Source organism: Podarcis liolepis, assembly GCF_965112155.1.
Source record: "Podarcis liolepis genome assembly, chromosome: 12".
In the NCBI taxonomy this organism is placed as follows: Eukaryota; Metazoa; Chordata; class Lepidosauria; order Squamata; family Lacertidae; genus Podarcis; species Podarcis liolepis.
In genome coordinates, this window is record NC_139563.1 from 35,192,820 (window position 1) to 35,215,509 (window position 22,690).

Consider the following 22,690-nt stretch of genomic DNA (forward strand, 5'->3'; position numbering starts at 1 on the left):
CCAAGAATGAATCTACAATAGGTCATTCCCACCACATGTGATAATATGTGACCCCAGTGGCGGGTTTCTTTTGCCATCTTCATGGTGGCTCTCTGGTATTAAGCAAGGCAGTGTAGCACCTAAGTATCCTCTTGTGCATTCCCTAAGGGCTCCTCTCATCTTATGTAAGGATCTGTACATCTTCTCACATGGAAGGAAAATAAATTTGTTGGAGAAAATGAGAAATACTATATTTTGACATTAGACCTCTTGGTGGTGTTTTTCTATAATGCCTTGGACATTCCTGAAGTATATTAGCTCCAGTAATTCTTGCTGCTAGGTGGCACTGATTCCATTATATAAAAAAAAAAACTTTTCCAAATATACTCCTGATCCTTTAACCGCTGTCTGGAGAGCAGAAATGGTCTCCAAAGAACGCAGGAGCTGGTCATCCCTGAACATCTGTAGGAATTAACAACTTGGTGTAAGATAAACAGCTACACCCTCTGTGAAAGGTGCAAGATTGCTCCAGAAATGCCTGAGAGGCAAAAGGCCATTGCATCTAAGCAAAGCTGTTAAAAATCCCAGTGGATGTAGAAAGTGAGAGGCATGAGTCATAAGCACATGAGCTGGAGGGAGGGAAAGGAAAGCCAAAGACACAAAATCATGCATCTCTCCTTAATGCCATCACATGATGAGCCCTGGGGCTTTAATTTAATCAGAAGGGAGGAGGGCAGCAGGCAAACTTTATTCCCAGTTCTGTTCTGAAGAGGTTTGGAGAAACAGCAGGCTGATCCATGCAAGTTCTGTGCTTGTGAGTCCAGCTGTGCATTTCCAGTTATGAAGGGGGCCTGTCTCTTCTTCCTCCTTGGATACCTGCTTGTGGCTGAAGGAGTTCAATCTGCTGTGGCCACCAGACGTGAGTGCCTTGCTCCCCTTCTCTATGCTCCCCAGCACAGCAAAAATATTACTTGCAATAGCACTCTTCTTACATCTTTAAGAACAGGTTGATCTTTAGGAATAACAAGTGAAGCCCAGAGGTAAGTTGAAGCATCCAGATCAAGATGCTAGCAGCACAAGATCAAGGGTCAAGTTGAATGGGGGCACCACCCATTTGCAGAGATGGAGTTTTAGGAATGATAGTGATGCTTTCACCATCACTAAACCTGAGCTATACCCAGCTACTTGGGGGTATCAATGAGCTCAGTGTGGTTACTTCTGAGAGGGTAAGTATAGGACTGAACCATTGCATTCCATTTTCAAGATCACTTGGTCCAGATTAGAGTGGCTGGGGAAACCCAGCCAGATGGGCAAGGTATAAATAAATTAAAAAATGTTGTTTTTGTTGTTTTTAACCTCTATTAGTGTGGTGTAGTGGTTAAGAGCGGTAGTCACGTAATCTGGGGAACCGGGTTCGTGTCTCCGCTCCTCCACATGCAGCTGCTGGGTGACCTTGGGCCAGTCACACTTCTGTGAAGTCTCTCAGCCCCACTCACCTCACAGAGTGTTTGTTGTGGGGGAGGAAGGGAAAGGAGAATGTTAGCCGCTTTGAGACTCCTGAAGGGGAGTGAAAGGCGGGATATCAAATCCAAACTCTTCTTCTTCTTCTTCTATTAAGTTTTAATCAATTACTCTTGGTAATGAGAATTTCCCCCCTCCTTTCCAATGCTTTCTTACAGGGGACAGGGGTTCTGATTCATACTTTTGAATTTGGAATACAGGAGGGGAATTAACCCTTCTGAATTAATTAACAAGGAGTGTGAAGTCTGCATGTGGCGTGAGCACGATTTTATTTCTGAAACTGCACTCTCCAGACTTTGTCAAATGTTGCTGGACAGTTGGTTGCAGAGCTATACACTGCATACCAACTCCCTCTGCCTCTGTAGCAACAGAGATTGAGGGAGAGAACGCTTCTCTTGACTCCTCCATAGGATACGGTGGTGTTGCCATCTTTCTTTCCAGCAGGGCTCCTCACTCGGTGATGTCCATTAGGGACTGATTGCATACTACATACTCATGCATGTAACCACTTTTTTTATTCTTGCTGTAGTTTACAGAAGTGCTTGCTTGCATTTGCAGAATCATAAAATTGTAGAATTGGAAGGACCCTGAGGATCATGGGGATCGATCCTGCAACCTTGGCATTATCAGCCCCATGCTTTAGCCAGCTGAGCTATCCAGGCACGCTGCTTAATGCCACCATTTCTAAGCAGCATATTATAAGGTTGCCAAAAGGGATACCACTTATATAAAGTCATGCCCCAGCAGCATTCTTCTGAAAAATGAAAAAAAGAAAGAAAGGGCGAGGATGTTAAAATGGCAGAGAGGTTGTACTGCTTTTCCCGCTCCAGTTTCTCTCCCCCCCCCACCCCATGTGTGAGAGTGCAAGCACACACTTTGAACTTGGAGTAGGGAGGATCTCTTGGGGAGCAAATTTTGTATCTGTGAAATTGGAAGTGGGGAGAAAGCAGAGCAGCACCCTTTCTTGCCACTTCTGCTTTAAAACAATTGTTGAGGCATTGTTGGACACCTTAGTCCCTAACATGTCACTTGCCCCTTAGGGACATGGATGAGTGGAAGAAAGATTTGAGCAAGCTCTGCACACAAAATACAGCAATAGTTAATATAGGAGCGCGGGGGCGATATGACTTCAAATTTCCTTCTCTGTCGACCCCACCTCTCAAGTTCAGAGTTGATTTCATCGCTTGTCTGGCCCTGATAAGAGAGACTGGGGATTTATCAGCACTTTAGTGTTTTAATATGAAACCAGACGTGTGGAATGCAGGGCCTATAGGAACAAGATACAGCTTTTCATGGAGCAAGAGCAAACATCGTTTCCCTCTTTCTATGTGTGCTACACATGTGGAGCTCAGGATATGGAGAAGGGCGCAGTGGTAGAGGATCTGCTTTGCATGCCGGTTCGATCCCAGGGATCTCAAGGCAGGGCTGAGAGAATCCCCTGTCTGAAACCCAGTCACTGTAGACAGTACGGAGGTAGATGAGCCTGTGGTCTGACTCAGTATAAAGCTGCTTTTCTGTTCTCAAAACCTAGGGTATTGTTAAGTGTGCAATGTGAGCATATTGGGAAATCGACACGAGCTGGGTGCTCTGTGCCCTGCAGGTCTTATTGGTGCCAGTAACACTAATTCAGCTCTCTTCTGGGGCATACAGCAGCCATGGGGAAGGGGGAATCTCAACTTGGGACCATGACCAGGACAGAGTTCAATCCTCCCTCTGTCCACACCATGGACCCAGTCTGGGTTGACCTCTCCTGTGGTTGCTATTGAGAAAAAACAACAACCCACTACATAGCCACATATGAAGCTTCCAGATACTGGATCAGACCATTGGCTCATCTAGTTTAGTGTTGTTTACATTGACTGGCAGCAGCTCTCTTGGGTTTCAGACTGGGTCCTATCCCAGCCCTACCTGAAGATGCTGGGGATTGAACCTGGGACCTTCTGCATTCAAAGCAGATGCTCTCCAACTGAGCCACAGCCCTTTCCCCAAGGTGACCAGGAGGGGATTGTGAATGTGCATATGGGTTGTGCACACTGAATGCCACGCCTAGTTTGACCATCAGATGTGCAGGAGGAATGTGCTCAGAACTTCTGCAAAATCTGTATGCTCCTCCTGTGTCCTCTGAAACCCTGAACGCCAAATGATTCCTATCTCTCTGAACCAGGGCTGTGTTGAGGGAGCACAAAGAGCTCTTAAGTTTGCTGTTTTCTCTCAAGAGGCAGCCCATATGCTTGGAGCAGAGAGGCGAGTCCAGGAGGGCGAGAACAGTTCTCAGCCCAGCCTCAGTTCTAGGATTGTTTAGTTTGACGATCATGAGATCAATCAGACTTTCTTCCAGGAAAGAGCATAAAGGGCTGGGCTTATGAGCTGCAAGCTCAAGATCACTTGACACAGTTGGGGTGTCTGCTACCTCCCACTCTCCATCTTAAGACCCTTAGCCACATCTCTCTCTCTCTCTCTCTCTCTCTCTCTCTCTCTCTCTCTCTCTCTCTCTCTCTCCCTCTCTTGCCCACACACTGATATATACAACCATCTAGGCTGATGTCGCATTCTAAAGAACTTGAAACCTTCTGTAGGACTTTTTAAAATGCTATTTTAAGGTTGGCCTACTAGAGCTTGACCTACTTTCTTTTCATGGCCCAACATGGCCGCCATGACTTCTTGTATGACGCAGACTGTTCTCCAGTTATGGTTTCCACTAGGGGCTGCCACACAGGATGCCTGCCTGGGGTTCTTAGTCCTGGGCCTGGGGGTCTTGTAAGGTGTAGGGGAGCACCACACCTCTGTCAATCATGAGCCAGGTGTGAGTTGGCACATTGCTGCCAATGAGATGTCAAAGCCAGGCTAACTAAGTAAAAATATGATTATAAATGAATAAATAAATTCCCGACCATTCCAGTTGGGGAAGCGATTCTAATCCACATTAGTGATTGTGAATACAAAACCAAGTGGAATGGCGATTGCTCCAGGTGAAAATAATTTGGAGTTACACATTGCATAGAGTCAGAACTTGCAACTCTTTCTGAACTATTCACCGTAATGTTGGCTGTTTTGATGAACAAAGTCTCTCTTCATCTGGTAGCAATTTATTCTTGCTCTTTCATAACAAGGGGGAAAAAACTGCCATAGGCATTCTTTCCTTGTTGTTGAGGCTGACACAAGTGTGATCACTGTACGAAGTGTCTTGAAGTTCGCTAGAAATGAGCACAATCTTTAAAGGAATTTTTCTACGGCATTCATCCACTAGGCCAGATGATGTGATTAACAATTTCATTTATAATAAGCGATATTTTTGTACCAGTAAAGTAAAAAATCCTATTATTTGACTCATGCATTTTTCAAGTGGGGGGGAGTGGGTAATGAAGTCTCAGTCTCTATGAAGTGGTGGTGAAGTGGAGTTCAGACAGCCTTGAGCTAATTATTTGGTAAGTTATATGTGGAAACTCAGTGGGGAAAATGTAAGCACAAAATTCTGCATCCCCCACAAAATGGCTTGCTTTTGGACTGCACTTAGAGAGGTATTTAATAATACTAGCCCTACTCAGAGTTGACACATTGAAAGTAATAGACATGACTAACACAGGTTCATTGGGATGCAGGTGGCGCTGTGGGTTAAACCACAGAGCCTAGGACTTGCCAATAAGAAGGTTGGCGGTTTGAATCCCCGTGACGGGGTGAGCTTCTGTTGCTCAGTCCCTGCTCCTGCCAACCTAGCAGTTCGAAAGCATGTCAAAGCACAAGTAGATAAATAGGTACTGCTCCGGCGGGGAGGTAAATGACGTTTCCATGCGCTGTTCTGGTTCGCCAGAAGTGGCTTAGTCATGCTGGCCACATGACCCGGAAGCTGTACGCCGGCTCCCTCGGCCAATAAAGCGAGATGAGCGCTGCAACCCCAGAGTCGTCCATGACTGGACCTAATGGTCAGGGGTCCCTTTACCTTTACTCTGAATAGGACATCATAGCATATAATCCTTAAGGACCAACATGAAGCAGAACCATTTTGTGAAGTCTCCACAAATAAATCAGTGATGTGTGTCACCATCATTGATTTCAGGTGCTCGTGTTTGTTTAAACCTTTATCACGGAAGTTTTTGGGGCCTGGTGGGACAGATATTTATCTCCCCACCCCCACCCCATCACAATCAATTGATTTGGTAGGGAATTTGTTTCACCTTTGCATTCCTCACAGGAAAGGTACTGATGAAGCTGTTCCGTCCACAACTCCCCACACATCAGCTGATGAGTTTAGACTTCAGTTCTGCTTTCTGCAGGGGGCTCCTCCATCAGCACATTCCCCAAACAGAAGGAACTGGCAAAGCAGCACCAACTCTACCCCTTGACCATTAGGTGATGTCACCCAATGACACCAGTTAATTGACGGGTGGGCAAGGGGAAATGTCCTTGCAGGCCAAATGGGTGGGCCAAGATTGGCTCATATGCTAAAGGTGCCCCATTCCTGTTTTAGAAGAACCAAAGAATCACCAGGTCATAAGAATTTCCCACATTTTGAGTTTAGCACCACATTGTATCAGAAGCTCTGGAAGTTAAAAACATCTACCAAAAGCTTTTACAATAATGGGAACTTTTTGAAACCTGAATGAAAATGCAAAGCAGTTGAGCGGAAGGCAGGAACATGCAGCAATCCCATCATATGATGCACGATTATGATCTTCCGCAAGGTGTAGCCTTAGAAATGTCCTGGCTCCTGGCAAAGATTCTGCTTTTAACAAGTGTGTTCTTGCTCCACTGCAACGCACAATTAAGGCAGGCTGTTGATTAATTAAGCCATCTCGAATAACATGACAGGTAAGTCATTCCTTAAAGACCTGTGGCAGGGATGTGAAAAGGATTTCTCAACTCTTTACCAGCCCTGCTCACACGAAGCAAGATTTATTTTTTGCACAGAAATGTCTGTTCCATCCCTCTTGTGCCTATGCACTACTCAGAGGGGCTTATGACAATTTAAAATGAAACCAAATCAGAGGGTATGCACTGGTACCCCTGCAAACTCACCACATTGTGATTGTGGCGCATGGAAACAATACATTGCAAGCAAAGCTTACAAGGAGAGTTTGTGGCATGGTATGAGAACCTGATGGCTCAGTTGGTTCAGTCATGGTGCTGATAGTACCAAGGTTGCGGGTTCAGTCCCCGTATGGGACAGCTGCATATTTCTGTATTGCAGGGGGCTAGAGTAGAGGAACCTCAGGAAAATTGTTTGTTTTTTAATTGTTTTTATGTTGTATGTTGTATTTTGTTTTTGTTTTTTTTACTTTTCATTTTTATTGTTATGTTTTAAAAACTTTAATAAATATCTTTAAAAAAAATAAATAGAGGAACCTCAGGGTCCCTTCCAACTCTACAATTCTATGAATGTGAGCTGCTGTTGTGCTTCCTATAATTTCACTCATCGCAGTTATGTAAACATGGACACGTGTCAAACATGTATTATTTAAACTTCTAAATATAATTTTGTAATGTTCCTTCAAACATCCAGCTGCAATTGGTTTGCATGCAACTGTTACTCATTTACAACCCCCAAAAAAACATTTGTAGAGTGTTCTTGAGAAAGCAAAGATGAGCATTGTAGAATGTTCATTCATTCCCCTCTGCATTTACAGAAGTCCTTTTTAGCCTTTGAACATACCACAGGCAAAGGAAAAACCTCAGAGAATTATAGCTTAGACATGTGCTTTCTTCGCAGTGTTTTGTTATGGGGTTTGCCTTGGCAGTTCAGTGTATGTCAAATAAGCCAAAGGGACTGTGCTAACGCTTTCTCCCTTGCTAACCCTTCGTTCTAGAATTTCGAGATGTGATGAGTCGAGGAAGGGCACCTTCTCACGCCAAGTTCCATAGGGGGCTAAGCAGCTGGTCCTCCGATCACAACAACTGGAATGACAAGCTTTACCCATATTGGGAAGAAGGAGATCCCAGATGGAAAGACTGCTGGAAAGGTAAAACATGAAAGATCAGTCTGGCTCAATGGGAGGAGATGCAGGGTCAGTATGGAATAATGTTGATGACACATTGCAAATAGGAACAAGGTCAGAACGGTATTTTTGTTCTGCATTTAACATTTAAAACGGCTCTTATTTTTATGCCAACACTTAGGAATATAGGAAGCTGCCTCAGAACTTTTCGGCTTTAAAACCTGTTTGTATTTGCGAAAATATTATTTATTGTCATTTCTGAATTATCTGGTCTCTTAGCTTAATAGTGGTGTTTCCCCATCCATTTTTGGTGCCATACACAATTGCTTTCTTTAGTTTTCTGAATATTTTTTAGAATTCCCAGTGGGTTAACAATCTAGTCCCCTTCACAGGGAACTCTGAGAATCGTAGCTTTGTGAGGGAAATTGGGGTCTCCTAACAACTCTCAGCACCTTATGAAGCTACAACCTTGATTTCTGAAAGGAGCCAGACTGGAGTGCTGACAGATCTGTCCAGGGAGCGACTTTAGAACAGGGGAGCACAAATGAAAAAGACCTCTGACAAATAGTGAATCAGACTGAATTTTGTGGGAGAGACTGAGCAAACTCTATCACTCCCATTTGAAATAAAAGTATAAATTGTTATACTATTGGTATTTGTGTTGTGTTGGACCTTCTTCGCCAACTGAGTTTGTTCAGCGACTGGGGTGATGGAATAAAAACTTGCCCGCAATATCTTTGCTTACTTTATTTTTCAATAATAATCAAACAACTGCAAAACACCCCTTCTCACCACCATTCCTCAATAGCATTCCTTAACAGTATTCCTATAAAAGTAGACACAACACCACTTGATTAACTTACATACAGTTTTCAAATAATCAATTACCCTGTCACATCGCTGCATTCGGTGCAGCAGGTAAACTCCCCCTGCTAATTAGTTAAATTGTTAAGATACCACAGGTGTGCTGAATTGTCAAGAGCTCACAGATGTGCTGCTATGCAGGTTATAATTACAAACACACCTCTGAGTAGCACCATCGACCACATCAGTATTAAGAAAACCCAACAATTGGATGCCATGCAAAATATAAAAACAATACATACACATATACATGTTGTGTTTGTGGTTATTATTAGCAGACTGCATCTATATGTGGTGGTCATGTTCTATTATCCAAACATTTTGGATCCATTCAGAGACATTGGGGGTATTAGGAGAATAACGAGATATAAATGTTCCTTAGGTCTTTAAATAATGCTATTAGAAAAATAGTTATCTGAGCATATTGAAATCGTATTGCTCAATAGTTTCAGACTAACACCTGCAAAATTGATTATTGCAAAAGACGCAATAAATGCAAGACACCTACATGCAGATAACAGATAAGTGGAGGATAGCAATTAACATAACAAAACAAACTGCAGTGCAACTGAATTCTAAACCTGTTATATTATGCTGCTTTATTTGAATATAAATTAATGCAATTAAATAACATTCTGAAAAAGGGGGGGGGAGTCTGTTCCATGTTACAGTGTAGTTTTGAAGATCACCAATGAATAAGAAATGTTTTGGAAATATCCTGTGTAATGTACAGGGTTGCCTATGAGGATAAAATGGAGAGGGGGCACGGGGAGAAAACATGTTACTTTGAAATCCTATATGAAACGCGAGATATAACCGGAAGTGATAAACAAATGCATCTTGACTTCCTCAGGGGGAAGGGTTGTGGCCAGTCTGACCAGTGACAGTCCAGCTCTGGTGGGATCCAATGTGTCTTTTAATGTGATCCTCAAGTTTCCCAGATGTCAAAGAGAAGATAATGACAGCAATATAATATACGATCAACACTGCATCAACGGCAAGTAATGAAAGTACCTGCATATGCTAGGAGTGTGAATGGTTCTCAAGCTTTGCCCTGCGTCTTGTATCTGTACACTTTCAGAAATTCTATTCTGTACAAAAAAAGCAAAGTGACAGAGCCTCTGTGGCTTGGTGGTGGTCCTGATGGGACTCAGAGAGATTTACAGACATTGCACTTTGACTCCGGTGGGATGGGAGACCCTGGTGATAGGCAGACATATTCCTGATGTACTAGGAAAGTTATTTACTTCTCCACCTTTTTCAATTTCTTACGTGATACGCGGGATAGCTGACATGATATGTTTGCTGGGAGTGACTTGTGGGACACACAGCTCATAACAGATGAGATTTCCTTGGTTATAATTATGACGCTTCCTTGAAGTACTGTATTTACTTTACAAAAGTTTGATGGGAGTTTTGTGGCATTGCAAGCCACAAATCCAAGTTCATATAAATGCCAGGTTGCTGTTTTAGTCCATAGACAAGTGCAGTGCTGTCCTACGCATGTTTACTCAGAAATAAGGCCTGCTGTGTTCAGCTACACAGCAGCAGATAAAACGTTTTGAGTGTGTTTTAAGTGCAATATACAATGTGACACTAGGTGGCGGTGGTGAGCCTTATGTGTATTCAGTGTATTTTTTAAAACGCTTTTAAAAAAAAGCATTTTCAAAGCGGTTTTTATATGTGTCTAGATTCCACCTGTGTCTTTACTGACTTTCCTGGAAAGGTTTCCTTCTTTTCATTTTTCCTTTCCTTTGCTTCAAGGTTCTTCTGATTATGCAAATCTTCCCGACCTGTATGTTTACAACTGGACTCAGTGGATTGACGATTGCGACGGGCAGAATTGCTCTCATAACAGTAGTCACAATGTGTTTCCAGATGGCAGACCTTTCCCTCGCCACAAAGACTGGAGGAGGAGAAACTTCATCTATGTGTTTCACACTCTCGGTCAGTCCTAAAAACGCACCTTTAGCTTACTGTGTTATTACTAATAATTAGTAGTACTTGTTGCTACTAATAGTATTTGTTACTTCTTCTAATAATAGTACTTGTTGCTACTAATAAAATCATAACAATAATTATTTAGTTTTAAAAAGAAGACACTTAAGATGCTTTATAAACTTCTTTACATATAAAGAAAGACTTATATGAGATAATGTGGTCCTCATGTGAGAGGACAGTCAGTTCAGACTACAGAAGCTATTTTTCTGAATTTTGGAAGTCAGAGACCTTTTTTCAAATGCAGTCTCTCCTGAGTGGATTTACAGTTTATAGGAGAACGGCTCAGTATGGCAGGCATTTAAACAACTCTGAGAAAGCAGGATATATACAATTATGATATGTGTTTGTAATTAGGAAGTATTTTGATACTGTGCATTTTAATGGCCATAAGAGTTTCATATTTAAGGTGGGATTGCTGGCTTCAAATGCTCTTTCTGTTTTGTTTTATTTTAACTTTTGATGTTTAGTTTTAAAACTTGTCCTTCATATTGTATATGCTGCCTCGGGAAGATGTTTACATTTTGTAAGGTGATCTAGAAATCTATTAAATAATAAGGATAAGAATAGGGTTGTTTCTTGTCTGTTTTGATCTTGTTGGTGAGAGATAATAAAGTTATTTTCTAGCTCCCCCTGGTATGTCCTCTTATGCCTTCCATGATATGAGCAGTGATTGTGCAACAGAAAACAATGGGGAGGGATCCTAATTCAGTGGTGGAGCATCCGTTTTGCACCTATTGGTAGTCAGTGCCAGTATTGGTTTATTCAAGTTTGTATAGTCACTGTGAGACTGTCTTGGGCTTTTAAGTGCAAGTGGATAGAACGTTGATCTTAGATGGAGGGAACCTGTGTCCAAATTCCTGCTCCGTCATGAACTTAAATGAGTGACCTTGGTTTAATCTCCATCTCTCCCCTATCTCATCCCAAAGAGCTGTGGAGGTAAAATGGCAAAACCACCACATACATTTCCCTGACCTCTGTGTAATAATGATTGGAACAAATGCAATCCCTTTTTAGATCTGTTTTCAGAAAGTTTTATTGACTTATTTACTAACTTGTGGGAAAGGATAAGTGTGTTTACCTACTCGAGTGAAATGGGTGCCTATGTTCAAAAGGAAAAAAATTGCAAGCCTGACCAGTTCCACAGCGATAATCCTTTTTTTCATATTTCCCCTTTTTCACAGGCCAGTATTATCAAACAACGGGAGGTTCTTCAGCTATGGTGTCCATCAACACAACAAATATCACACTTGGCAATCAAATTATGGAATTATCAGTTTATAGGAGAAATTATCGATCCTTTCAACCAGTAGCCACAGCAAATGTTGTTTATGTCGTAACAGGTAAGTGGGTAGGTTAAATAAATAATAACTTGGCAAACCTGAATGGTTTAAATAACATAGTACAATAGTGCTTTAATTGTATTGTGTGCATGTGAACTTTGTATACCACAACAAACATTGGTTTATACAAAAACATCTCCTAAATATGAGAGCTTCGTCAAATTTTGTTACCTCTATGGTTTTTCAGTTCCCAAGGATTACCGTATTTTTTGCACCATAACACTCACTTTTTTCCTCCTAAAAAGTAAGGGGAAATGTCTGTGCGTGTTATGGAGGGAATGCCTACGGGTGGCATGCCTACGGATTTTCCTCCTCTAAAAACTATGTGCGTGTTATGGTCAGGTGCGTGTTGTAGAGCGAAAAATACGGTACCTATCTTGAGTCCAGCCACAATCTCATCCTTTTGCTTGACTTCATTTTCTATGCAGATAAAATCCCTTTCTATGTGAACATGACTCAGAAGAATGATCGCAACGCCTCAGACTACATTTTCATCAAGGATATCCCTATTACATTTGATGTCCAGATTCACGATCCTAGCCACTACCTGAACCGCTCTGCTATTTCCTACCGCTGGAATTTTGGAGACGGCAGTGGCTTATTTGTTTCCAACAGTTCTGTTCAGATGCACACATATAAACTTCTGGGAAATTTCAGCCTTGACTTGTCTGTCCATGCTCTTATACCTGCCCCTTGTGGACCACCAACACCTCTTCCACCAACATCTCTTCCACCAGGTAAGAGGCCATGGCTCCAGGCTAAGTTGAAAGAAAACAAATGGGTTCATTATATGGAATAGTTAACCAGACAATTTTTCATGATAATAATGAGCATACTGATTAACAAAGAATTGTGGCATACTTACGGTGTTTCCCTTTCTTACAAGAGTGCTTGAAGGGAATAGTTGAAGTAGGCTATTAGCATTTCAGTGTCCTAGGACAAATGTTTTTAATATATAGTAAGAATACTGAAGTGGCTTCTTTCACTCTCCCTACATTATGCAGCACCAGTGCTACAAAAATAAAGTAAAGTAAAATAAAATAAAATAATGATGATGGTATTGCTTTTGCTGCATTAATTTCTACATTTCCAGGAGCTCAAGGCAGTGCACATGGTGCTTTTTATCCACACAAGAAACCCTTGAGCTAGATTAGTCTGAGAGTGAGAGTAAATGTCCCAAGATCAGCCAGTGACCTCTGTGGCTTAGTGGGGATTGGAACCTGGGACTCCCTAGTCCTAGACCAACACTCTAAACGCACTGGCTCTCTGTTTGTAAGTTTACAGACTTGTAAGTTTACAGGGGCTAGATGCAAGTGAAGAAAGAAGAGGAAGAGAGGGTGTATTCAAAACTAGGGACCAGCAAGAAATAAAGCTGGGGAAACATGTGAAGAAGTAAGACTTTCAGGATTTTTTAAAGTATGGCAAGCTGGACCAAGAGAGATGTTGGGGGAGGAATTATAAATAGAAGGTGTAATAAGATATGTAAAAGAATGGATTCATAAAAGCAAAGGACAAGAGGACAAATATTTAGTTATTTATTAAAAATGTATATTCTGCCCATCACATAAGGTCACAAGGTGGGTTACAGAACATCAAGCAATGTACACAATAAATAGAATAATAAATGCATAATTAAATCAGCGTCGCCATAGAGATTATGTTATACATACAAACCTTCTAGATAAGGCAAACTCTTTCCGTTCAGTAAACGGTATATACAAAAAAACTCTGTCGGTCATCCAACTCCCAAGGCCAAAAAAACTAGGTGTAATAAGTGTTTTACTTGCCTTTGCTTAGTTGTGTGAAATACACAAATCCAGTTGATATCTGGCCATAACACGTCCAATTGGAATTTATGGGAGCTAAGCAAGAGTGCAAGACTTGCAGGTGTTCCAGATAAATTCTGTTTGTTATGCTCAAAATGTTTTGCTAAAAGTGCAAATACATTAACTCATTTCCCTTTCCGTTGTTTCAGTAACTACCCCGCTGCCTTCGAATGTAACTCCCAGCTTCAATAGTTTAACAGAGGTGCCAACAGGACAGTCTCCTGTCGAAGGATGCCATATTGCTCGATCTGGACCTTATAAAGCATCTCTCTTCATTGCAGGTATGCATCTACCTCCGTAAGGAAATAATGTGGTTTGATAGGTAATAAAGGGAATTCGTTTGAACTTGTGCATGTCATTAAAGTGGCTTTTCTGAAGCTGCTCTTGCTGGCTGGCTGCTGTTCCGTTTTGCTCAAGAGACAAATTTCGGAAGAGTACCAATACAGAATATCAATAGCTGGCAACTAGTGGCAGCTGGCGGGGCAGAAGGCCAGGAGGCCAACTGTAGATGGAGCCAGAGCCAAGGACAGGCAGAATCAACCCATTCTGGTTTTATCCCCATCCTCCTCCCTGCTGAGTTATACAGGAGCAACACTAAGACTAAGGAGGAGGAAGGTGTCAGCCAGGACAGCCAGGGAGGTGAGGTCTGGCTGAAGGCAGACTGAGGTTGGTGGGGCTGTGCCCCACTTGTCCTAATGGACCAGTCTCCACTGTTGACAAGATCAACTCTCTTATTTTTGCACGTCAGGTTCATAGCTGTCAACTTTTCCCTTTGCTTGCGAGGAATCCTATTCGGAGTAAGGGAATTTCCCTTAAAAGGGGGGAAATGTTGACAGCTGTGGTCAGGTTGCATGCGGCAGACATTGTGGGTTGGATCCAAAAATTCCCTTCTGTGAACTGAAGGAGGCCTCTTCTAACAGGAGGACCTGAGGAAGATTCCTTCTGCCCAACAACAAATCCCATTCGCAGGGGGAATCTTTGAATCCAACTCAATGAAATAATGTCTTTTGACCTTTTACTAAACATACTCGCCTGTAAATGTTTTCTCTTGGTTAGGAGATGGTCTGTGAAGTCTCCCCACCTTTCTTGGGTGTCCCCTATACACACCCGCTGCTCCAACATCTCTGCAATGCTATTGTCTCATTTTGTGACGTTGATGCAGCTGTTCCTCATCACCTCTCTGGCTGTGTAGTTTTCTCAGGCTAGGAAGTCCTTCTTCCAATGATATTGTTGACAGCCCATTGGTTTCAACAGGACTTACATCTAATTTAGGAGTGCTTAAGGCTGCAAGCTTAAGCTACCATTCCAAACAGATGGCTATAAAAATCCTGTAGAAGAGATCAGCCGGGAAATATATTAAAGCAGTTGTAAATTCTCAGCCCCTATTTTTTAGAATAACTTACTATGCAATATCTAGCGTAGAAAATTCTAACGTGGTTTACCTGTGCAGATTTCTTGTTTTCTGCAAATCAAAGGGATTGCAGGTGGGGAAATATAGTTCAGGAGTACTCTGGAAATAGTTACAAGCCTAGCTGGGGAAGAAATTAATGTACGGAGGAATTAGTGGGTGTGCGAAGGGGAGCGGCAGAAACTGAGGATAGATCTGCCCACTCCAAAACACTGGAACAAATAGTCTGTGACCCCAAGTGGAGCACTTTGCAGCCCGATTTCCCACAGTTTATTGGATTATCCTTTTATGGTAAGCCTGAATTCACAAGGGGAAAGCATCTAGACTGGTGTTGTGAGGGTAGTACCATGTGGACTATGCAAATAAAATGGGAACACAAACAGTTGCAAGCACACAATAAATTCTGGGGTGAACCATCCCAAAGTGTCTGGAGTACTGAGGTGCCTTAAAAATGTTAATTTCAAGAACAGCAGGAATCTAATACAATGGTCAAAACAAAATAAGTTGCAATGCATTTCCACACTCTTTTGAATTGTGTATCCATTATGACAAAATGTAGGTGAGCTCCATTTGCAGGCAGCCTTCGGATCCAATTAAGATCATTCTAAAACAATTTATTCTCTACATTTCCAAATGGAATTTTTTATTTTTGCTGTCAAAGTTCTTGTCTCAGAAATTCTGACATTTTGCCAATTTGTTTCTTTGGCCAGAGGGGATCCTTGGGGTCAATATTATCCAAATGACAAGTGTCCAGGTGGCCACTACTCAGGTTGAAAACTCCATGGTTGATTTTGTGGTAACCTGTCAAGGGAGGTAAGTGCTTTCATTAATTCTGATAACTCTGCTTCTTGTAAAACTTAGACCATGAAGTGCTACAGACATTTAAGTTGTTCCGTTGCAGCAGCACTCATCTTAGCTCACTGAACTTCTTGCTGATAAAGTGGTATTGCTGAGGATGGTTCACGGAGCAGAAGTTCTGGGTCTTTTGTGATAGTCACCAGATCTCTGGCCTCTTTCCCCCTGTGCTTATAAGGCAGTGTTGGTGAGACCCACTCACCATCTTAGTCTCCCAGAGGCATATATAGGGATAAATTATTATGTGCAAATTTTATACAGATTTGTTTCAGGAGCCCATGCTCCAAGTTCTTAAAGCAGCTAACAGTGTCCCTGCTCACATAAAAACCTTGCATCAGGATTTATAAAATGTCTGGTTCACCAAGGTTTGTGAATTGTTAAATATTACAGAAGACCTTTATTTTCTGTTAGCCTTTGCTGAATAATGCTGCTAGTTTTTACTCCTGAGTTTTGATAGCCTTTGGGTGTTGCTTTCATTTGGTTTCTGATTTTTGTACTTTACTGCTTTTTATTGTGTTGTGTTGGTTTTAAATATATATTTTAAGATAAATCCATCTGAACATAGCTTTCACAGAAAAGCAGAACAGAAATGTGATAAACGTGTTGACTTCTGCGAAATGAAAACTGATGAAAAGTCCATAATTTCATCCATCTTTCTTTCTTTCCGCGCCCTAGTCTTCCTACAGATGCCTGCACAATAATTGCTGACCCCACCTGCCAGGTGTTACAGAGCGAGGCATGTGACCCTGTTGACATAGATGAGTGCCTACTGACCATAAGACGGACCTTTAACGAATCCGGAACCTATTGTGTGAACATTACACTGGGTGATGCAGCGAGCCTGGCTCTCACAAGTACTTTGATATCCATCAATGGAGGTGAGTCCTGGCTGAACATCTTCATTCATTTGCAGTCAGCACCTTGTGGCTCATGAAGTGTGGTGGAGTTGTCTCCCAACACTCCCGTAGCTGCTGGTTGTCAGGACAGGATGGAGGCAGGCAGTGGCAAGGTCAGGACTGTGCAGTTGCATTGACAAGAGTGCAGGATTGGTGTCACATGCAGGGCCGGCCCTAACATTAGTCAGGTGGCTGCCTCAGGCAACTAATTGTGGATGCCCTGAAAGATCAGGAAATGCCTTGTTATTTAATGTATTATTATTGTAACTAAATAACCAAGGAGAGAGAGGTGCTTCAGCCTCAGTGGTCAAAATAACTTGGCTGGGTAAAGGTAAAGGAGCCCTGGGCAGTTAAGTCCAGTCAAAGGCAACTATGGGGTGTGGCGCTCATCTCACTTCAGGCTGAGGGAGCTGGCGTTTGTCCGCAGACAGCTTTCCGGGTCATGTGGCCAGCATGACGAAACTGCTTCTGGCGCCACGGGACCAGCGGCATAGCGTGAGTTGTCAGCACCCGGGGCAACGCAAGTAATTTGCGCCCCCTAACCCGGGGCAAGGCACGTAATTTGCGCCCCCCCTAACCCCTAACCTGCGAGTTGCCGCTGGCGCTGCTGCCCAAACGACGCCGCTTGCCCGGAGGAGGAGGGGGGCAGAGAGGCGAGGAAAATGCAATGGCCCAGCAGCGGCAGCGGCAGCGGCGGAGGCGGGGCTGTGAGGAGGGGCTGCCTGGCGCGTCCTCCGCGGCGAGCGCTGAGAGCCGCTGCCTGCCGGGCGCCTTCAGCCGGGCACCGCGAGACATGCGGCTCTGCTACAGCCTGCGCCCGAGGCTCTTTGGCGACTCCGGAGGCAGCGAGCGCACCCCCCCCAGATGTTGCGCCCGGTGCGGCCTGCCCCCCTTGCACCCCCCACGCTACGCCACTGCACGGGACACCGTGATGAGTGCCAGAGCGCACGGAAATGCTGTTTAAATTCCTGATTCAGTGGTACCTATTTATCTACTCATGTTGGCATGCTTTTGAACTGCTAGGTTGGCAGGAGCTGGGACAGAGCAATGGGAGCTCACCCCGTTGTGCAGATTCAAATTGCCGACTTTCTGATCGGCAAGCCCAAGAGGCTCAGTGGTTTAGACCACAGCGCCACCTGCTCCCTACAACTCAGCTGAACTAAGCTACTGTGACCTGGAGGGGGTCACAAAATTATTTGGGCAGCTCTGGAATAAGACAGGCACCATTTCTCCATTCCAACAAAGAATGTGTGCTGTGTCTACAGCAGTTCCCATCAGCTGCAATGATGTCCAGTGTCAGTGGTAGCATTAGGCACATGTAGACTGCCGAGATATTTTATGCTGTAAGACAGTCTTTGTCAAGGTGGTGCCTTCCAGATGTTTTGAACTACAAATCCCCTCAGCCCCTGCCAGCACCATCATGCTGGCTAGGCTGATGGTAGTTGTAGCCCAAAACATCTGCATGGCACTAGGTTAGCGAAGGCTGCTATAACTCCAAGTTAAGGAGTGTGAACTAACATTATGGCCTTTAACTTTGTCATTCAAGCTGCAGGGTCATTTTCAAGGACAGCAGAAGGAGTTCTGCTCGCTTGCGGTTTCTTGGTGGTGTTTGTTGCCGTCGCGACTTTTTTCCTTTACAAGTAAGTTGCTTGGCCCAGACCTTAAAAACAGTGCCTGTTTATTTTACGATCTCCAACACTCTCACCATTTTTAATGTTCACAAGGAACATTGACAATACAGATTGACCAGGTATATGAACTGAGGAGAAACCAGTGTTACCTTGGAAGGAGATTCCTGCAAGAGTACTGATTTCATTTTGTCTTATCTATGTATAAATTATATCCTGCTGTAAAGCCAATATTGGATCCCCTGGCAACTTGCATTTAAAATGCATAAAGGTACCATATATTAGGGATACATTGTGGTGTGGGCAACACTCTTTTCTTGACCTTGGAAGCTGAGGTCCACTTTCTGGTGGCATTGTGGTATTTGTTGGCACCTGGGGTGTGTGTGTATGTGTGCACAGTGCAGAGGGTGAACAGAACCAGCCGTGCCAGCAATGCTGCCAGGTGGGCACGCTGGGTGGGGGCAGAGCACGGAGGGTTCACAGAGCCTGCTTCATGGCCCAGCCCTTGCTACTGGAGCCGCACAATGCCACCTGCCCACCTATGCTAGGGGGAGCCCGGTTGGCCAACGTGGCCCTTGATGGGTGAATCCCTCTGACACTTTTAGAAGACATCTGAAGGCAGCCCTGTTTAGGGAAGCTTTTAATGTTTGATGTATCACAGTATTTTAATATTCTTTTGGAAGCCTCCCAGAGTGGCTGGGGAAGCCCAGCCAGATGGGCGGGGTATAAATAAGAAATATTATTATTATTATTAGACACTGGCTGGAAGGCAATTCAGCAAGGGGGCCTGGGATCTGGTGGTGAGGCCAGGCCAGTCTCCAGGGCCCAGAGACTCCTGGCAGCGTGCAGGGTGGGGCGGGGACCCCTGCATGCGGACGTCTGGTTCGTGCCCCCACAAAATTGTGTGCCTTTGGTTCATGGATTGTTTTGAGAAGTGTGCATTAGCAAAATGAATCCCTCCTACACCCCTTGTCCTAATCTGATGCTCTATCCACTGCATCACATTGGATCACTTAAAAAAGGGGGTTACAGAACAACAACATCAAATATAGTTTTTCTCCTTCATGGTTTAGCCTATGGAAAGTATTTGCAGAGAAGTTTGTTGTTGCGTGAGAAGCACACCACAAGTCTTTCTAAGCATTAAATAGATTGTTTTATACACACACATTGACCAGTTTTTTCCCTGGCAAGAAGCTCTTGCACATGCCATAGAATTTTTCAAAATACTGACCTGGGCAGCAACATTTTGCACAGGAGAATAAAGTGGCTTGTTTTGTTTGTTCTCATCCCAGCCACAGTACTGGCATAGCAATGCACCATGAAGGGAATACTTTTCAGTAAATTAATTTTGAAAATTCCTTCCAGGAGATATAAAGAATACAAGCCTATTGAAAGAAAAACTGGAGACGAGGCCAGTAACGAAGGACTGAGTGTTTATTTCAACAATGTCAAGGCTGTCCTCTTCCCGGCAAACAATGAGAAACATCCTCTGCTGAAAAATAAGCCAGGAATTGTTTAAGTCTTCAGTATAATCACTTATATTTGTATGCATTTGGGGATTTGCATTGAACTGTCATTCGATGGAATAATACCTAAGTGTTAAAATCAGGATTTATGTGGTAAGCTTGCAGTACAATAGAATGGCTGGTGTTGTGTTGACTTGTCTTAGAAGGTTAAAATGGCATCTCATGGAGAAATTGATCATACATTTTGCTTGCTTATGTTCTTGGATCTGCTACGGTATATTAGCTAATAAATCATTTAAGGTTGATACGGTTTCCTAGACTAGTTACTCCTGAGTATTGCTAAGTGTCTTCTTGGCCGAAAGATTTTCTCCATAGTAGACATACCCAATATACTCTCCACCAGATGAGCAACTTGCAGTTACATGACTTCTCTTGGTTCTGTTTCCTCTGCCTACTATATTCCTTATACTTGAGATACATGAGAGCAGGACTTACATTCTGCACCCAAAGGAGCAGCAGGCAATGTGCACTGAAATATCCATTGCTCTGTTCCCTTGGGATGTGTTTGTGTGGGACTGTTTTTGAGTAGCCTACATGCTCCTAAGTCTTCAGACCTCACTAGTCCCCACTTCTCTGCTCAGCAGAATATGCCATGTGATATTGACATGGAGTGATCCTACACAGCTCTATGGTGTGTGTTTTTTTACTAGACAGTTTTCCTGAACACCTGTGGTTTCATGGCAAAGCACTTAGCGGGAAGTGTGAGAAGTTCTCTTAGAACTCAGCTACTGGGATGAAGGGAGCACACAAAGGTTGTTGAAGGGTTGGGGAACTTCGGGATAGAAAGAAGGGGGAAAGCCTTTTCTTTATTCCTTTGTCTGCTTCCCCCTTTCTCTGTAAATCATTGAGATGGGACAGGGAGGAAGAAAGGAGGACCAAAAATATGAGTCCTTTCCCTCTTCCCTTTCCCATCTCACAATTTTTCCAGGTGTTAAAAACATGGCAATAGCACCCAAAGTTGGAGGCAATCACTTTGCACTGCCTCACAGCACCTGTTCCCAACAAGTTTAATCTTTGCAGTGGTGTTTATGATATAGGCAAGGTAGTGTCCTCTTTGATAGCAATGTTTCCCCTGCAGGAATAGGCACAGTGAGCTCTAGATGCAAAGAAGCACAGCTCTCCTGTAACTTTAATAACGGTGTAGTTATCATGGCACTGTGGATGTTATGTGATCTTAAGAGTATAGTCATGCAGGCAATTTAAGTTTAACAATGGTGAATTAATGTTTTCATCCCACACAACTGCTGTTTTGCAGCACATGACTGGTATGCCACCACACTGGTGTAAACATTTTTTACTAGTAGGTGCAGCATAGTGGCCAGAGGCTGAGCTGTGAATCTGGAAGACCCTAGTTTGCACCATCTCTTTTGCAATGAACTCATAAAGTAGCTTGAAGCAATATAGTGGCTTACAAGGTTGTTGTTCAAAATGCAGCTATATAACGCATGCTAAATGCTTTTGAAGACTTGAAAGCACACTATAGAAGTGTTAAGTATTACTGCTCCTAAATTACTAATGGCACGGAACTGGAATGCTGGACGAATGTTTACCTGAATGTAGTTCAATAAATCTGCAGTATTGCAAAGGACAGTTTAGCTATGTAAAGTCTGCATGACCCAAGGCTGGTTCTAAACAGAGGTAGCCCCACTGAAATTAAAATGTCACATACAGTGCAATCCTATATATGTCTGCTCAGATCAGAAGTCCCACTTAGTTAAATGGGGCATACTCCCTGGTAAGTGTGCAGCCTTAATATAGTATGATGGGTCTATAAGCTTTACAGGATAAGTGTATTTTAAAGGTTTGGAAGTATGAATTAGTATTATCAACTTTTATTTTTCTATCTTGTAGAAGTGCACATACTTTTATACAAAAGGCTAGGAAGAGGAGGAAGTGTAAATGATTATAGTTTTAATGTCATGGAAGAAATTGTAAGTTGAATGTGTCTTGCCTTACACTGAAACATCACTATTTCAGTCTGAGACAAGAAATAATAAGAATGATTTGCCCCACTTATTGCAACTCTGTTAAGTTGGAGTAGAAAGCTACACTATTATAGTTTGGGTTCTGTCTTTTATAACCTACCATTTCCTGGCCTGACTTAGAAATGTAGTATGTTTGAGATTTTAGTCTATGGAGATCCTTGCAAAATCTTACAGGTTCTTTGCGAAGAGAAAATGTATGTTTTCTGTCTTTTCCTCTTGCAACTCTCAATAAAGGTATTGATTTTATCTAATATATTGTTCTGATTTTATTAAAGTCCTTTGCTATATTTTCCAAGACCAAAATGCTCTATATCAATCCCTGTCTGAAGAAAATCTGCTTTTGTGACTTCTTTTGCTCCCCCCCCCCACTCCTCAATGGGTAAGAAGTAATATACATATCAAAGGACTTCTATTCTTTACATAAGGCCTCTTCATGTGCTACAAATGCAGGAATCTTTTGCCCAATGTGGGGCTCGAATTCACAACCCTGAGATTAAGAGTCTTATGCTCTACCAACTGAGATATGTTGGTAACAGGTGCCACAAGTCCTGCTCCAGCCTTTTTGTCACTTGACTCCCCCCCCCCCCGCCGCCCTTAACATAAGGTACCATGCTGCTCAGGGATGGGGGTGGCGCTGTGAGTTAAACCACAGAGCCTAGGACTTGCCGATCAGAAGGTCAGCGGTTCGAATCCCTGCAACGGGTTGAGCTCCCATTGTTTGGTCCCAGCTCCTGCCCACCTAGCAGTTTGAAAGCACGTCAAGTGCAAGTAGATAAATAGGTACCGCTCCAGGGGGAAGGTAAACGGCGTTTCTGTGCGCTGCTCTGGTTCGCCAGAAGCGGCTTAGTCATGCTGGCCACATGACCCGGAAGCTGTGCGCCGGCTCCCTCGGCCAATAAAGCGAGATGAGCGCCGCAACCCCAGAGTCGTC

The 22,690-nt window shown here is 43.2% G+C and overlaps 1 protein-coding gene across 1 annotated transcript; it reads left to right on the plus strand.

Moving 5' to 3' along the window:
* The first annotated feature begins 673 nt into the window (after positions 1 to 673).
* On the plus strand, positions 674 to 22,010 carry GPNMB (glycoprotein nmb). Its single transcript, XM_083468245.1, has 11 exons — positions 674 to 898; positions 7,302 to 7,454; positions 9,148 to 9,291; positions 10,059 to 10,241; positions 11,477 to 11,635; positions 12,064 to 12,372; positions 13,611 to 13,742; positions 15,580 to 15,682; positions 16,400 to 16,602; positions 18,167 to 18,260; positions 19,614 to 22,010. The coding sequence occupies exons 1-11, from the start codon at positions 820 to 822 to the stop codon at positions 19,765 to 19,767; spliced, it is 1,713 nt and encodes a 570-aa protein (XP_083324371.1). The 5' UTR covers positions 674 to 819; the 3' UTR covers positions 19,768 to 22,010.
* The last annotated feature ends 680 nt before the right edge of the window (positions 22,011 to 22,690 follow it).

What these genes read in the sequence shown, in the direction of transcription:
- GPNMB (XM_083468245.1), top strand. Translation starts at nt 820, where the DNA reads ATGAAGGGGGCCTGTCTCTTCTTCCTCCTTGGATACCTGCTTGTGGCT. An exon ending in CGATCAACACTGCATCAACG is followed by an intron (nt 9,292 to 10,058) that starts GCAAGTAATGAA and finishes CTTTGCTTCAAG; the next exon opens with GTTCTTCTGATTATGCAAAT. An exon ending in TTTGATATCCATCAATGGAG is followed by an intron (nt 16,603 to 18,166) that starts GTGAGTCCTGGC and finishes TTGTCATTCAAG; the next exon opens with CTGCAGGGTCATTTTCAAGG.